The sequence below is a fragment of the Rhipicephalus microplus genome, unplaced genomic scaffold (genome assembly GCF_043290135.1).
Source record: "Rhipicephalus microplus isolate Deutch F79 unplaced genomic scaffold, USDA_Rmic scaffold_140, whole genome shotgun sequence".
NCBI classification, from domain to species: Eukaryota; Metazoa; Arthropoda; class Arachnida; order Ixodida; family Ixodidae; genus Rhipicephalus; species Rhipicephalus microplus.
This window is the reverse complement of record NW_027464711.1, coordinates 472,394-488,866: the sequence shown is the minus strand read 5'-3', so window position 1 is coordinate 488,866 and position 16,473 is coordinate 472,394. Positions and strand designations below refer to the sequence as shown.

Here is a 16,473-nt window from a genome sequence, read left to right as displayed (position 1 = left end):
TGAGAAAGAGATGAACAAGACATTAAAGATGGAAGATGAAAGGGTTCAACAGTATACCAGTAACCTGAAAATAAAATGGAAGTTTATTGTATAGTTAGCTCTGTGGTGGGGAGGATTTTATGAAAGACTGATCAGAAGCTTCAAGACATCCATGGCAAAAACTATAGGTGCTCGACTTTTGGATGAAAAAGGAACTACGGACTGTGGTTGTTGAAGCAGAAGGAGTACTTAACAACCGGCCTTTTACTTATGTGTGTGAGGATCCTAACGAGCCACAACCCATCACACCGGCGGATGTTATAGGAGGCAGGCAAGCAATGAACAAGCAGGAAGAAAACAGACTCGGAGAATACAGTTTGCTGAATTACTGGAGTGCAAGAAAACGGGCAATGATAACATGGTGGACCAGATGGGAAAAGGAGAACCTGTGGGAGCTGAAGTGTGCCTGCAGAAAAACAGAGCGTCACACAAATGTACAAGAAGGAGATGTACTTCTGCTTGGAGAAGCGCGAAAAAGAACTCGGTGGAAACTCTGCAAGGTCGAAAAGATTTTCCCAGGCAAGAATAGACTAGTGAGAACATGCTTGCTTCGTACACCTGAAGGAAAATTAGTCAAGAGGCCGATTCAACTGTTGTATTCGCTCGAAAATGGCTTCGGTTGAATCTGGCTGGCGCGAAGATGTACAAAACAGATTGAAGATGGAGCTCGGAGGCGAGGAAGAAGAAGTAGCCAGGGGCACGCTCTGTTCATTTTTTTTTTCCTGTTCTGTCAACAATAAACCGGAGACGTATCGGTTCTGCGGTCTCTCTGGTCCTTCTGAAACAGCGTGCGCCTTCCGAGCGAAGAAGATCGGCCATCTTGCTTGATCTTTTGTTTGAGCAGCGCTCATCACACCAGTTTGCGCAATTTTACGCGCAAGTCAAACCATTGCCTCCTTTATTTCATTCAATGCCAGTGCAAACGGGTGCTGTTCAACGGGAGCCATAGGTCCGCTTTGGTGCAAAGAGTGATTGTTATACGACGCCACAGGAAGGGCAGGGCTGCTTGCATCACATGTTCTTCCAGGCACTTTCTCGCGGAAATGCGAGAGATGTGTTTCCCTCTCCAATATCATACGTCTGTCAGATTTGTTCCTTCATGCTTCCTTCTTTGTGGCTGGAAGCAATGCCGCCGCCACCTCACAGCGCTACTTATACAGTGGCGTCACCGTGACGCATCCCCATTGGTTACCGGCCTAGCGCCATGAGCGGCGACGTGCATCTCAAAACACCGTATCACTTACAGAGCCAGCGTGACCGCCAAGTTGGGATAACGAGGAATGCAAGACTCCGCTGCCCCATGGATCTGCACCCAACTGAACAAAAAGTTACTTCACATGATTTCCTTCACATTTTGGGCATAGCCACCTTAGACGGATATGCAGACTTCTCGCCGGCTAGCAAAATAAATCCGCCTGGGACTCAGCAACACATGCTGTTTCAGACCACTATTCGCACCCGCCGCATAGCAAGCAGCGTAACGGCGCATCTCTTTGAGACAGACGGTCGTTATCGGCGCCCGTTCCAGAGAAAGCAGCGGATACTCCGCTTTTTCCTTCTGAGACTTTAAACGGATCACTTTGCTGCTGAAAGCAATTCCCATTCTCCCAAAGGGGGGAGTCTGGTATCACGCCCACTCAGGACCGCAGCAACCGCCATGTGCACGGCGTCACGGGTTCGCTCTCGGCACAGTGGCCTTCGGAAAGTTTCCCCGCACGGCCGCTACACAGTTCGCCGCTTACCTGGATAGCAGCCAAGGTCGTCCGCATGGGGACTCCCCCTTTTCGCCACTGTTTCGGCCCCGAGGCTTGCATGTGCTAAGGCACCGCGAGCGGCCATCACACCGAATTTCAGGTTCTCTGCAGACAACAGGGGGCACGAGATAGCGCGTCAGCTACCACATTGGTTTTGTGTTCACCACAAAAGGGGTTGACGACATAGACAGGTGCCGAGGGGTGCCCGTCGATAGAAGCGATGGCTTCTTTGTGCAACGCGGCATCCGCCACAAAAATGCCACGAAGCAGGCATGTTGCGACGAGCCTGAATCGCGCAGGGGAACTGACTTGCTAAGAGCAGTCAAAAGCTTAGAGCTTTTGATACCACGTTGGGCGCCAGTGTAGTGTACACGCATCCCAAAGGAGTACGGCCACTAGTATGGGTCCAGTCTTAGCAAGCCGCAGGGCACGCGTTAACCGTCATCGTGGTGAAAACACGATACTGCTCAAGGTCGCAACGCTTTATTTTCTGCAGCAACACCAAAAACACAGTACAGAGCTCATTGCAAAGGCGTGGCGGGAAAGGAAATGGGCTTATCCACGCTGCGGAGAGAAGTACTACACAGGGGTGCCGCGAGCACGTCTCCAAGGTAAAAGTGATTCACAGAGACACTGGGACAAAGGCCCGGTTGCTCGAGTGAAAGCAAAGGCGCTCGCGTTGGCTTCAGAGAGATACGGGTCGGCGTGGCCTGGCTACGCACTAGGACACAGCTCTTCGGCCTAGCGTTCGCAAGGGGCAACAAAAAGTGAGCGTTCACCGCGGGCGCAAAGCACCCATTGGTGAAGTCCGACGAGCCCCAAACAATAGGAGTCGATGGACGAAAAAGAGATGCGTGCTCACCCTCAGTCGTCTCGGGGAAATCTAACTCGCTCCCGATGCGCACGCGCGAAACATCCCGGGAGACTTTGCGCGCGGCGCCACAGTCGACATCCGCTACCGGGTGAGAGGGGTCAAATGTCACTCTTCGCTCTCCCAGCGCGGCAGACAGCGGAGGAGGGGAGTCATGTCAGAACATGTGAACAGCAGAAAAGGTGGCAAAGCCCACGCAAAGACAGCGAGCTAGCCCCTATTCCCACAACACACAGTCAGCAATGTGCAGAGCATTCTTGTGTGCCTTATTTACAATTTCGTGCATATTTATGTATTCAGTGTGCTACCCAGTATTAATTTACTTAATATAGTATGTTAGCGCTTCCCTACTTTCCCAAAAACATAAACCCAAGGGCCACCGAAGTGTGAAGAATTGCACTATTCGCCAAAAATGTACTTTCCGGTACTGTTTCTCTTGCTGCTATCATCTTAACGACAGTCATGTCCGATGTACAGTCGTGCCACCTATAGGTCGTGAAAGTTTCGGATACAGTCACTTTATTGTTATGCTCTCTGGGAGGTTGAAATATGATCACAGTAAACTGATAAAAATGTTTTATCACAGTAAACTGATAAAAATGTTTTTGTTTAGGTTTGTCGGCACCTGTGCCAAGAGGGCGGAAAGGGAAGAAGCTTAAGAATGGTAAAGGAGAACCAGACTCGCCCGACATGTTGGCTGACTGGGCTCGAGATGACCAGTACAACCCGGACCTTCTTCTTTGCGATGATGGCTATCGCAAGCACTTGCATCGGCATGCTAACAAGTAAAGATTCTAATCCTCTGATTTGCTGAATACTTGGTCCAGGGCACATAATTACTATTTTGTTTCTTTTTTTTAGGGTTCTTCTGAGGGTTCGCCTTCTCTACTACTTGAAACATGAAATAATCGGAGATTTGCATCAGCAAGTGTTTGCAGGAGTGCCAGCCAGGTCAGTTTTTTATGCACATGTAGGTAATAATAGTACAGTGGACAATCAGTAAATGAAAATCTTTGAAACTGAACTGCTGCTTAAACTGGAACAATTGCCTTTAATATTATTGGTTTCATACCTGAATTCTGCACGCCAGTTCATTTCTTGGTACACAGAACTCCTGTTAAACAGAACACATTTTCTTGATCCCTTCAGGTTATGTTTGAGAGAATGCCCTGTATTGCAATAATAATTACTACAAACACAGTAGTGTCATGAAAAAAACAAAAAAAAGATACGGAATATGTTTTGTTCAGTAAAATGCGTTTTATCTTACTCTTACTTACCTCACTCTTACTAAAAATGAAGGCTTTGAATTTACTTACTGTGAAAATTCGTCATGACAGAATGACAGTTATGCGCATTGGTAATTGCCATGCATGGTACTGGTTTATGGCAGTGCACATGAAGTTCAGAAATTGTGCAGATTGAGTTGAGTGATGCAGGCACAATGTGACAATAAAAATGAATGGTGTGCTACCAACACGGTGCACGCGATATGTTTGGTTAAAAATGCAAGTCTGATAGCTCTCAAACTGCATAGAGGCTGATTTCCGACTTTCCATCATGCATAGAAGCGGCAGGTACACGTTAGTGGTGATTAAACTGCACATAAATGTGTGCTGTATTGTTTGCTGCATTGCCGTATCGTACCCATGTATTAGCATAAAGCAGGTACTATTCACAGGGAGGCCCTGCCGCGGTGGTCTAGTGGCTAAGGTACTCGGCTGCTGACCCGCAGGTCGCGGGTTCGATTCCCGGCTGCGGCGGCTGCATTTCTGATGGAGGCGGAAATGTTGTAGGCCCGTGTGCTCAGATTTGGGTGCACGTTAAAGAACCCCAGGCGGTCAAAATTTCCGGAGCCTTCCACTACGGCGTCTCTCATAATCATATGGTGGTTTTGGGACGTTAAACACCACAAATCAATCATTATTCACAGGGAGGGTGCAGAAAAATGTGAACCAGCCCCAAGTGTCTTCTGCATCTTTTGAAATTAATATAGTAAGAGGATACCATTTCTGCAGCACTGATCCTAATAGCAGGATGCAGCACTTGTTGAACTGGTTTGGGTGGCACTGCTGAATCGGACGGACCTATTGTGCAAATATGTACCATGGCATAGCAGAAGATGTGTCAGTTGAGTTCCAAATCCGTAAAAGCTTGTTCATTTTGTGAAATCAAATTGTAGCGTCTTTTCATGGCCGTTATAGCACTATTTTATGCCACAAACAACTTGTTGGATCTAAAGTACTTTGTCATTAACCACAGAGTTAAAAACATCTAGTAGGAGCTCAGCTCCTTTATTTGTGGCGACCACATAATGTCATACTATCAGGGTGCAATAGCTGGGCCGATTTGATACAATGCCCCATTTTTGCACCAAGCTGTGCCAAAACCATGAAATTGTGCCACACAGCGCCAAAATACCCGACCAGTCTCAAAGTTTTCTCAGTTGCGCTAATATTATCGAGAGTGCGTCTCTCATAATCATATGGTGGTTTTGGGACGTTAAACTCCACATATCAATCAATTAATTTCAGCAAGAAATAGAGGCCACGTATGTTGCCATCCTGCAGTTTGAGTCATCAATGAGTCAAAGCGTGCACTGTAACCTTAAACCGCAGTAACTTAACCGCGGTAACCTAACCACACCAATCTTAATCCCATTAGGTCAGGGCACTTGCGAGACGCAATCGACCAGATAAAGTAACAAAGCCCTGTACCCATCAGTCCGCTGATCACAACGGATACCTATCGGCGGACGACGCAAGTTCAAGACAAAAATGCATTGCCGTAGCCACGAAAGCTTCGTGGGAAATGTGAACTTCCTAGTCAGCAAAGGTGGCCATGGCATGTTAGCGACTAGGGCTGGTAATGCATACCGCGTTTTTCGCATGTGAACAGAGTTGACGTGCTGCAAACGCCAGCATTGCCAGCGACTACGTTGGTCGCCATTGGAACGGCACAGAAAACATTTTTCTGTTTTGAAGTTGCGTTAGTTGCGTCGTCCTGGTGATATCCGGTGCTGTCGCCAGACCAACGGCCGTGCGCTGCTGTCACTTTACCTGGTAGAATGCGCCTTGCAAGCGAGCTAAGACGTTGTAAGAGGGGGGGGGGATCATTGGTCTTGTTTTAACCCGTGGAGAATGCTGCTTAAACCACCTTCACCGCAATACACTAGTGTCTTGAGGAAAAGTGTATTATGATTCGAAAGGGGCTGTGAGCACTACTCACGGGACAGGAAATTTCGTTCAATTACTCATGCTTGTATACTACTGCATAATTGTGCACACTAGTATGATCGCTGACGCCTAAAAAAGTTACTGGCGATCATTTGGAGCAGTGTATGAAACTTCTGCTGCCCTAAAAAAAAAAAATAATCCAAGCAAACTGCGCGTTTTTTTTTTTTTTTGCCTCCCCTACTTTTCATTTTCACGAATCCCTTGAATTTTAAGGTTGCCAGCTTGGCAGATCTACATTTTAATTCACGGATTCTGTCGAAGGATTTGACAGATGCAACAAATGCTAATGTGGACTTTATTATTGTTTGCTCAGTGGGGTAGATTGAGATGTTAGTTTTATTAAAACAGCAGTGCTCATGTTTACTGTGCATAATTCAGGTGATGTTGAATGGCTTGAACATGCTTTCTTTTCTAAATGTAAGTCTTCTTTGCTCCAAATTCGGTCTTTCGTGATAAAAATAGGTGTTTTATTTCCTGTAACCTGCTTCGAATTGGCATTTTAGTGCTCCAAAAGTAAGATTTTGTTGCTCCGAAAATTGCTCCAAATTCTTTTTCGGCTGTTGCACCTCTGTACTATCACGGAGCCACATCATCCTAGTGGAATCGGGCAGTTGCCACAAGGAAATCGACACTGTGTCTGTTGTCAAGGGAACTAGTCATATGTTTCCCCAGTTCGGTCACTAACATGAAATGTGGTTATGAAGTACAGAGCTTGCGTGTGTTTCTTGCATCGAGGCTGCAGTCCTGACGTTATTATTCTGACCTCTACAACCCTTTAAAGGGGCCCCACAACACTTTTCCAAGTAATTGTCAAATGGCATCATTAAAAGAGTTTATTGCCTCACAAATCGACTGCTGCAAACATTTTAGAATCCATCAAGTACAAGTGGAATTCACAGATTTGTCACGCGCTTCTGTCTCTGTTAGTGCCAGTGAGTGCAGTGTACCATAGCATTATGCAGTGCAGTGCATAGCTTTATGCAGTAGGGGCATTACAAGAGGGCAAGAAGAGACCTTAAGAAGACACTGTTATATTTATGAATGTGTGGCTTATGTTCGTTCAGTGTGATTGCTAGCACGTGTGGGGGCACGTGGTGGCACTCACGGCGGCCGCAATAACTGTGCAGCTTACTGGGCTCATATTAGTCAGTGGCTGGGGACTCTAGCAACCATCTTTAGCAACACATTTTTGGCACACAACGCATGGGCCTGTTGCCACGCTAGCGAAACTTTGTGCAGTGGCAGTCGCAGGTAGTAGCCACCCCAGTTGCAGATAGTGTCATCAGCTAGGGTGCCCTAAACATAGCAGTTTGTAGTAGTCCGCATAGAGGGTGCTTGGGGTGCCCTTTTAAGAAAAGAGTCTAGTTGTGTTATTGTTGCAGTTTTTATTTGCAAAGTTGGTTAAAGCACTAACACAAAATTTCAAAGGTGAGATAATGAACGAAATAGATTTATGTGGAGACATACACATCGTCTACAAGATGTCAAGGGTGAATATAGCCTAGAACATATTTAAAATTAATTATAAAGTGCATGCCTCGCGACTAATCGAGATGCCGAGCCCCTCGCGACGCCGAAATCACTGCAGCAGTGACGGAAGTGCTGCTCTAATTGCTCCAAACTGCTCCAAAAAAAGACTTGCTGCTCTAAACTGGGGTTTTTTTCTTAGTAACTGCTCCGAACCTGCTCCGAAATGACGCTGACAAAATGAAAACGAGTAACTGTGTGACCAATTTTCAAACCTTAAAGAAACAGAGAAGAATGTGTGTACTGGGATTCTATCATATTAATATACTTTGCTGGCTCTTATTTATGCAACAAGAACTGGTATGGGCACAGAACGTGGGTTCAAACTATTTTAAATTATATTAACGGGTGCCTCGGCGCTTTATTTGCAACTCATGACGTGTCGGCAATCACGTGGCACAGTTTTCATGAATGGTTATTTGCCACTGCTCCGTTTTGTAATTGAAACTTGCAACGAGCGCTTCAAGAGGTGTCGTTGCATGCGTGCCGGCCCTGGGCTACTTGAGCTTTTAGGCTTAGCTCTTAGGCTTAGCTCGGTCGTTGTTTCGGTCGGCGTTTATTTATTTTTTTCCTGTTATTTTTTGCAAATAAAACCTGTCTGTCTACATTTGACGGTTCGTTTGCTGGGACACGGATTTTCTTACCTGCTCTGCGTGAGCGCTTTACGCTAGTCGCAAAGTGACTCGGGTGGCAATCGCAAGTAAATATATTATTGAGAGTTCTACATCGACAGGGATCACCTATAGATATTAAAAAAAAAACATATAGAACTGGTCAACGTGTGCCATAATAATGAAGCCTAGTTGCTCGCATGGAGTGGCGTTATCAGTATCATTCACTTATCACTTAGTGCCATATGCATGTGCTTTACGAGATAGTCGGTACGGTGAGGTTTCTTGGCTCTCGCGCTGCACTCTCGAAGGTGGTCCCACACGAGATAGCCACGAACGCCAGTGCAGCATGCTTTTGTTGTCTGTTAAAAGCTTTTGACACTATCATGTTAGGCTTTTCTTTAAGCGAACGACTATTGTTACGTAACTAAGATTCTTGTGCAATAACAATTTTTCAATTTGTTTTTGAGTGTAATTAGTGGGAACCTAGTTTTCAACAAACCTTTTTTAAACATTATTTCACATGTTACGCGGGCTAGATAGGTCACGTGGTATGTAAAAAGGTAGGGCAGTTCATACCTGGCGATAATCTGTTAAAAACTTCCTTCAAAATCTCTTTCAGTGTTATGTGTAGTATAAGCCAAATAAAATATGCACTGGTGCTCCCACGATGCTGATCATTTGTATTTTCAAGCTCCCAGAACGACATAGTAAATGCCGCTAACTGCTTCGAAGCAAGGTTCTTCTGTTCCAAAATTGAAATTTTGCTGCTCCAAAAACTGCTCCCAATTTAGTCTTAGCCATCTAACTCCTGTATTCTGTAATTTTTCGTTCCACGCACATGGTACTGCAGCTCATTGCAAATATTGTGCTTTGCATTTACAAACAAAGCTAAGTTTGTCTCGGTCAAGGCCTAAACACACAAGTGGAAGAATGCGCTCGCGTGGCATAACAGCGGCGGCAAGACGCTGCTGAGGCGATACAAACACCAGCTCGTGATGAGCCATTCACTCCAAGGTGCATTTTTTTGGGGGGTCGCGCCCATTTACAGCAACCTGGAAGTTAATATGTCGGCCCCCTGAATTGTGAGCAATGCTATTCGGGGCCATACAAGCCATCTCATCATTTTATGTCCAGCCAGGTTTTCCCCTGCTTTACTGAGCGCCTATGCACATATGGAGGCTCCAACAGAGTTGCTTGGATTAGTCTCATCAGAAAGCACCGTGTAGTGTGTTGCTAAAAATAGCGCACGTTAGGGAGCTTCAGAGACGTGCATTCTACTGGTGGTGCACCACTCTTAAAGGGACCCGAAATTCAAGTAACAGTTTACGTCGGGGTGAAAGCTCAATGTATGACAACATCTAAAACAATACCGTATTTACTCGCATAATCCTCGCACTCGCATAATTCTCGCACCCCACACATCGCCTAAGAAAAATACGAAAAAATTTTTTCCTCGAGTAATTATCGCACCCCCGAAAACTGCCGCAATAATGTCGTCTGCTCGTTCCAGCCACTGATGATGATAGCACGCCCTATTGGCGCCATCTCTTAAGCGTCAAGCGTACTATTGCACGGTGATTCAATCCAATCCAAGCCAAGCCAAAGTGGCCAGTGCGCGTTGCGGCGTGTTTTGTATGTTGTGTGTCATCTTGAAACGTTACGGGGCGATACTGAAGCCACACGGCTGCTTCAAGTTGCAAGTGATATATCATACGCTAAACAACGGCAACAAGGCCGCCGGTAGGCCCTTCGGAGCCTACGAGTTTTGTGTTCGCTATTGGTGACGGCAGCTGAAAGCCACCAAAACGCGTTGGGCCTGCCGTGTGCCTAAAACTGGGATTGATGGTAAACTTTATTTCTTCAGAAGGAAACTGCGGACGATTCTGTTAAATAGCCATCAGCCCAATACTGACACCCTACGCTTACCTTTTGAGGGCTCCTGTTGAGCGCTGACCGCTACCGTTACGCCCGCAACGCCCACAAGCTTCGCTTATGGTATTCTAATGCTCGACTATTTGCTTCCACTTTTTATGTCTCAAATAAATCTTGCCTTGTGTGGAACCTCTGCTTTTATTGTTGAGGTAAGTTCTAATTAGTGCTTTGTAAAGCGTGCTGTAAGTTGCTGGTGTGAGAATCCCGATTTGCGGCCACTTCGTTTTTTTTTTTCGCTCTCTGCGTTTTCGTGGAAAGTTTTCTTCGCGTAATTCTCGCACCCCCCAACTATGCATCAGGTTTCCGGCAAAAAATGTGCCAGGATTATGCGAGTAAATACGGTAATATTATAAACAGCAGTGCCATAAATACCGAGAAATTACCGTAAAATCCGGAATATAAATTGGAAAGTAATATAGGGTTGACCCGCCAACTTGAAGTCTCCAAAGGAGGAAATTTTAAAACTCATAAAGTGTTGCGGCGCACCTTTGCCTTGGTAAATGCGCGATACAACCAGCTGCATTTTGGTGGAATTTCTTTTTATTTGAATCTTAATCTTATGTAGTTAAACGCCAGAAGGCCACAAAGTGCTGTCACTCAGGCTCATCTGAACTTGAGTCGGACGGCGTGGCCTGTCTTTTTCACTTGTAAGGCCCCAGAGTAGAGATGTGCATGGGCTCCGGGTAGCTCGAGCCCGACTCAGCTCGCAGGCCGGGTTCAGGCAGCCCGACGTCTTTTCACTTTGAGCCTGGGCCGGGTTCGGGCTTCCTTGTTGAGTTATAGGGCCAGGCTCGGGCCTGATGAAAAGCCCGAATCAAGCCAAAAATATAGATGATGTGCCGGAATTCTCATTCATATGTGTGTTTTCTCTGGAGAGAAGTAGTACATTTTTTGGGAAATAAAAATACTTGTTTTGTCATAGTTTCAATAGTTGGGGTGTAAGTGGTTTAATTAGCTGGAATTCACGGCTTTTTAACACTAAGGGCTGAGGGAACAGCACAGATGTGTTCTAGAAGTATAAGAACTGGCCAACATTTCGTAAATGTTTTGTTCTTTATCGTATACATGTTGTATACAAAAAATATTTATCGTATACAAAAAAAAAACAAAGAAGTTACAGGGATGAACAACACGCTTTTTTTCTTTATAAATGCATTTTAATTTTTTTCTTGTCATGTGCATGTGCTTTATTGCGTCATTCACAGAGTCAGGCCAGGTCGGGCTGGGCTGGGCCTTTGGCATGACACGCCGGGCCGGGCCTGGGTGGCCCGTCCTCTATACATAATCGGGCCCGGGCCGGGCCGCGAAACTGTGGCCCTTGCACATCTCTACTCCAGAGTGCATCGTCCTCTGTTGCATCCAATGCGTTATTGATGTAGCATTTGCGGGAAGACGGAAGTACGCTGCCTCAGCGCAAACGCTTCATAAATCGGTGCATTCGTGATGGCGATCACTTGAATTGCACTAGCCCAAAGTCTTGCGCTATCTTGAAAGCTTTCACGCGTACGAACTCCATTGTTACGGGGGGGAACAACCCTGCATGCAGTTTCCGAACGGATTCGGGGAGTAGCATCTCCAGTTCGGGGTGCACTGCAGTTCATCCACGAAACGATGGGTTTTTTTGGTTGCTGCAGGATGTGATGCGCTGCTTTTGGCTCCTCCAGTATCGGACGCTTTTCTCCGATGCACTGAATTCCCGTTGTGCCGCCAGGTTGTCGTGCACTTCGGCATACTCGATAACTTTTTTCCCATCGTAAACTGTCGTTGACTACCACTAATTTCTGAAGGAAATAGAAAACAGCAGAGTGACAGCAGTTGGCCGAGGCAAAATGGCGTTGCTAGAACGCTGTAGGCCTTGACTAGCCTTGCCCAACGGCGCCACTGCTGGTGCTCACGATGGCAGTGGAGGTTTTCGACTTCACCTGCCCATCGTTGCGAGACTTCCACTTTTTTTTTTGCCAATGACCACTATATAAGACGAGGGTCGACTTTTTAATGCATTTTTTAAATTCAACCTTTATTCGATAAGGCAAGTGCACAAGAACAAATGCGCTACATATAGGACAGTCACGTAATGATCCCGATGATGTGAGAGGTACTGCCTACAATTAATCACTAGTAATCAAACTAGCTGCACTAAATAAAGAACCTTCCCTGCATCAAGAGACGTAATAAAATGCCACGTGTTTGTTTCTGTTTTCTTCGTGTCAAAAAGAACTGTCGGATGTTTAAATGCGGAATGGGGCGAGTGGTTCAAAAGTTCAATTTCCACCTGGTTAAACTGGACAGGTTGGGCCACCCAGCGGGGCACAGTTGAACCAAGTACGTCTGCCATCTTGGAGGCCATGGCAGGAAATTGTTCAATGGCCGTTGTTGCTACTGTGGCTTCCCCGCTAGTTGCGTTCTGCTGCTACTAGTGTCAGCGGCCGCGCAGTAATGCTGGGCAACGTTGTGCACGGCAACAGTGACGTGAGATGTTCCGCTTAAGGCGGGTAATTTGAAGCGCACTAACCTGATGCTGACTGCTAAAATGTGTTTTATTTCAAAATAAGCACATCCTTGGCACAAAAGTAACACGACAAGGTTTCTGGACCGCTATTTTAGCAATCAACATCGACTTAATAGTTGCCTTTAGAGTCTATAACTGAGCATATGGTGTTACATCATAAGGGTGAGATACTCAGTTTTATTGTGAGCACTCACTCAAATGATCGTGGGTGCATTGAAGAGATAGCTGCTGTATTAGACTTCTATTTTGCTTTGCAAGAGTTTTTTTTTTTTTTTTTCTGCTTCCTTGTTGACATGTTTTTTCAAGGGACTGTTGGTTTTACTGTGCAGGGACATTCCTATTCCTCCACCAGCAGCTGATGGTGAACCTCCAGCACCTTGGTGGGACGAAGATGCTGACAAATCCCTTTTGATAGGGGTGTACAAACACGGTTAGTTCTAAGCACTTGAAAATATTTTTAAAGACCATAGTCTTTCTAGGGGACCTTTGACGCAAAAATTTTGGTCTGTCTGTATGTCTACATTTGTCTGTTTGTCCGCCCTTAACGGTACCTTAAGAGACACCAGACGATACCCCAAATGACCGAACCCATTCACAGCGCCTACCATATTGCTCAAGATTCAGTATTCATACTTTTGTGATTGTAAATTAGAAAGCAATTATTGCGCATATCTGAGGTACCATAACAATACGTCAATATTCTGTATGCTGCTTTTATTAGAAAGGGCATATATAAGTAATTCTGAGGACCGCAGCGTTTATCACGCTGCGCTGACCATGCAGCGCTTGCACGAAAAGGCAAGCGTTTCCAACGCTTTGCTAAGACGACATGGTAGTGGTACCTACCCGTCACCTTGCGTTGCACACCTTATCACCTCCGAGACGGGTGCGCACGCCATGCGCTTCATTTTCCTAGATAACTGCCAGATAGCGCTCATGTCTCACATGTGACGTGACTTAATGTGGTCGTTCGCCTCCAGAATACCATTCACCGATTTTCTTGCGCAGAACATCAAATAAACGTTTCGGTCACTTTCTCCCGACGCAAGACTACCGTCTTTCGACGACATTTGCCGTCTAACATGCAGATATGGGGCCAATTTTCAAATAACAGTTTGTTGGTATTATGATCAAACCAACGATTTCAGTTTCTCAGAGAGAATTTTTCAAGGAACAGTTATATGTAACATATAAATTTTTGGGAAGTTTTGTGTAAATGTATTACTTGCTTTGTCCTGGTAATGTGCATGTGTGCATACGTTTGTGTGCGTGTGTGTAAAATGCTTTTTTTCCAGCCACGTGCAAAATGGGCAAGGGTGCACTAGCAGGAAGGTTTCTGGGTTACAAACAGCCAACCACTGATGGCTGCGTGTTGATGCCACTACTCCTAACCAGCTTGACTTTGATGCTGCAGCATACATTGCTTCAGGAATGGTCTTTGACTATTGCGAAATAGTATTGTTGTGATGCAGTAGCGCCGCTCCAGTCGCTACGTCATTTTCTTTGAAATGAGAAACTGACAAGAGCACTGCGCGCCACTTCACTCAAATGCTGCGCCCCAGAGACTGATGCTATTGGCAAGCGGTAAATAATTGACGCATGTGCACGAAGGTTCGAGGTCGGCTGATGCAAGCGTACTTGTTTCAAATTCATCAGAGGTCAGGTACTTTTCTAACAGACCTCGTATTTCTTTTTGAAATGTTTTTTACATGATTATTGACTGTATATGTTCCGCAGGTTATGAAAGGTTCAACCTGATGCGACAAGATCACACCTTGTGCTTTCTGGCACGATGTGGTCCTCCTGATGGGGCTGCGCTTCTAGCAGAAATGACGGCGTAAGTACATTATTTTCTTCAAGAATGAACAGAGTGCTGTGACGTCATTAAAAGTAAGCCGCACATGTAAAATTATACCGTATTTACTTGCATAATTTTTTCACTTTTTTCGAGATTTCGGACCTCCAAGGTAGGGGTGCGGAAATTACGCGTAGATTTGGCGAATGCATACGAAATAAAAAAATAATAAATTAGAGCACATACAAAGTGTTCGTTCTAATTTAACAGAATTAGCACGTACTTAATCAGTGAGAACCTTTGACGTGCTATCTAGTCAGAATCGCTGATCGAGAGGTCCGATTGAGAATCACCGTTGCGGCCTCGTCACCCCTCTTGCTCTCATAAAGCGCATCGTCCTCGGTTCTGTTGCGCATATCCGAATGCCCCGTTTTCTGAAAGCTCTTCTCGACAATGCTAGGAGAGACTGGGTCCCACGACACTGCAATACCGGATCATTCAAGTGTTCGCACATAATTGAAAAGGCCTTCTTCAACAGCAGGAAACTTGTATGAGCAAGCGTGCACTGTTCTGCTTTCTCCCATACCGATCGCGCCGGTTGTCACACGTTGAAAAACTTCACGCTGAAGTCTTCCGGAAGACTTCACGCTGAAGTCTTCCGTTTTCTTCGGCAAACTTTTTAACAGCGAGCTTGAATTTTGTCGTACATCCCCTTGAGTCGCGAACTTTAATGCGCTGTTAGAAACGCATCCAATTCGCGTGGCATAATTCCAAGGCACAAAGTATTACATTCCAAGTGGGAAAATAATAGGCAGCGCTGTTTGTATGACTTTAGGTAATTAAAGATAATGGGTGAGCAACTAATTATTTAATTATTCTGCCACCAGTCAGCTCCTCAACTTATATTAGGCCCAAAATGCGTGCACAGTTTGTTTCTTGGTTCTGTTTCGAGCGAAGAAAAAAAAATGCTGTTCACGTGGGTCCTGGAACGTGTCACGTCGAACCATCGTCGAACATGGTAGTGTATCCTGCAACATGATCCTGTGCAGCAACACGCAGCATGATGAAGTTAAGTGATCACAAGTTGTCCACTCAGGTGGCCTGCACGAATGTGCACACTAAGTTTCAAGCCATTTGATGAAACACGCAGTCCTTGACATGCCATTGAATTTGGCGTCTCCATTTGTACACACTGTGACTGAAAAGGATAAATATAACTGCTGCAGCTCATCGCAAGAGAACAGTAGAAATGAGACAGATGAATGGCGAAACCTAAACTTCCGAAAAGAACTAAGTGTGCGTTGCAGCGCAGATGCAGAGAACAAGGATAACAGTTGAGTTGGCGCGATATGCCCTTGCACTCCTCCAGTGCAGAATGTTGTCCGTGCCGTGACGCGAGCGTATGTTCTCACGGTAGTAGACAGGTGGTAGAGGTGGGGAGATAGAGGCGAACGCTTGAGCAGTTCCGGCGACCCATCAACAGACTCGCTTGCTGGACTCCGTGGCGAACTGTTATGCCGCCTGTGTTATGCCAGCATAATATTGACTGTGTGATGCCCCGTCCTTCACTCCTGTACAGCGAATGCACATCTTTTATCTTTCTCATCTATTTTTTTTGTCCCTTTATCCCATATCTTACAAGGCACTGCATCGTGTCGGCCACGAGGCAGAAATTAGGTGCCTTTTTTCTTTCCTTCAAGAATCACCACTACTGACCCGTCAACAAGTTTGAGCGTTCGGGTACAGCATGGGGTACGTTTGGGTGAAGTTCTCGGATGAAAAGATTTCGCACTTGCAGCCCGTTTGACTGCGCTCGCCTGCTGAGCGAGGCACGCATATTGTGCACCTGTCCAAAGTATCCATGTGACTAGTGCGAGTAAAAGTTTTTTTTTCTTTTCGTAAAACTGGCAAAATAATAGGGTTACGCAAATTATGTGAGTAAATACGATAGTTCACACCTGAAAATGGGAAAGAATTCGTTCATCAAGAAAGAGTATTCCTGCACCATAACCACATAGTATTTTGACTTTCATAATCAAGCTGCACTGCATGGAATAAGGACAAAGATGTATGCTTGTTTCTGTCTACTTCTCTTTTGCATGCTAGGATGCAGTATACCTAGATAATGAGTCACTAACTGGCCCAATTTTCCGCTTCAACTTTGATGCATGATTCTTGCAGTTGAACATCTTTAAT

At 45.5% G+C, this 16,473-nt stretch overlaps 1 protein-coding gene across 6 annotated transcripts in view; it reads left to right on the top strand.

The window, feature by feature from the left end:
* Nucleotides 1–16,473, top strand: part of kis (chromodomain helicase DNA binding protein kismet) — a 228,849-nt gene that overhangs the window by 75,434 nt on the left and 136,942 nt on the right. For all 6 annotated transcript variants that reach the window (XM_075885419.1, XM_075885418.1, XM_037427719.2 and 3 more), the window contains exons 20-23: nt 3,278–3,449; nt 3,526–3,615; nt 12,812–12,912; nt 14,220–14,319. In XM_075885419.1, the coding sequence (XP_075741534.1) occupies nt 3,278–3,449; nt 3,526–3,615; nt 12,812–12,912; nt 14,220–14,319 (463 nt within the window). The remainder of the gene's footprint in view (nt 1–3,277; nt 3,450–3,525; nt 3,616–12,811; nt 12,913–14,219; nt 14,320–16,473) is intronic.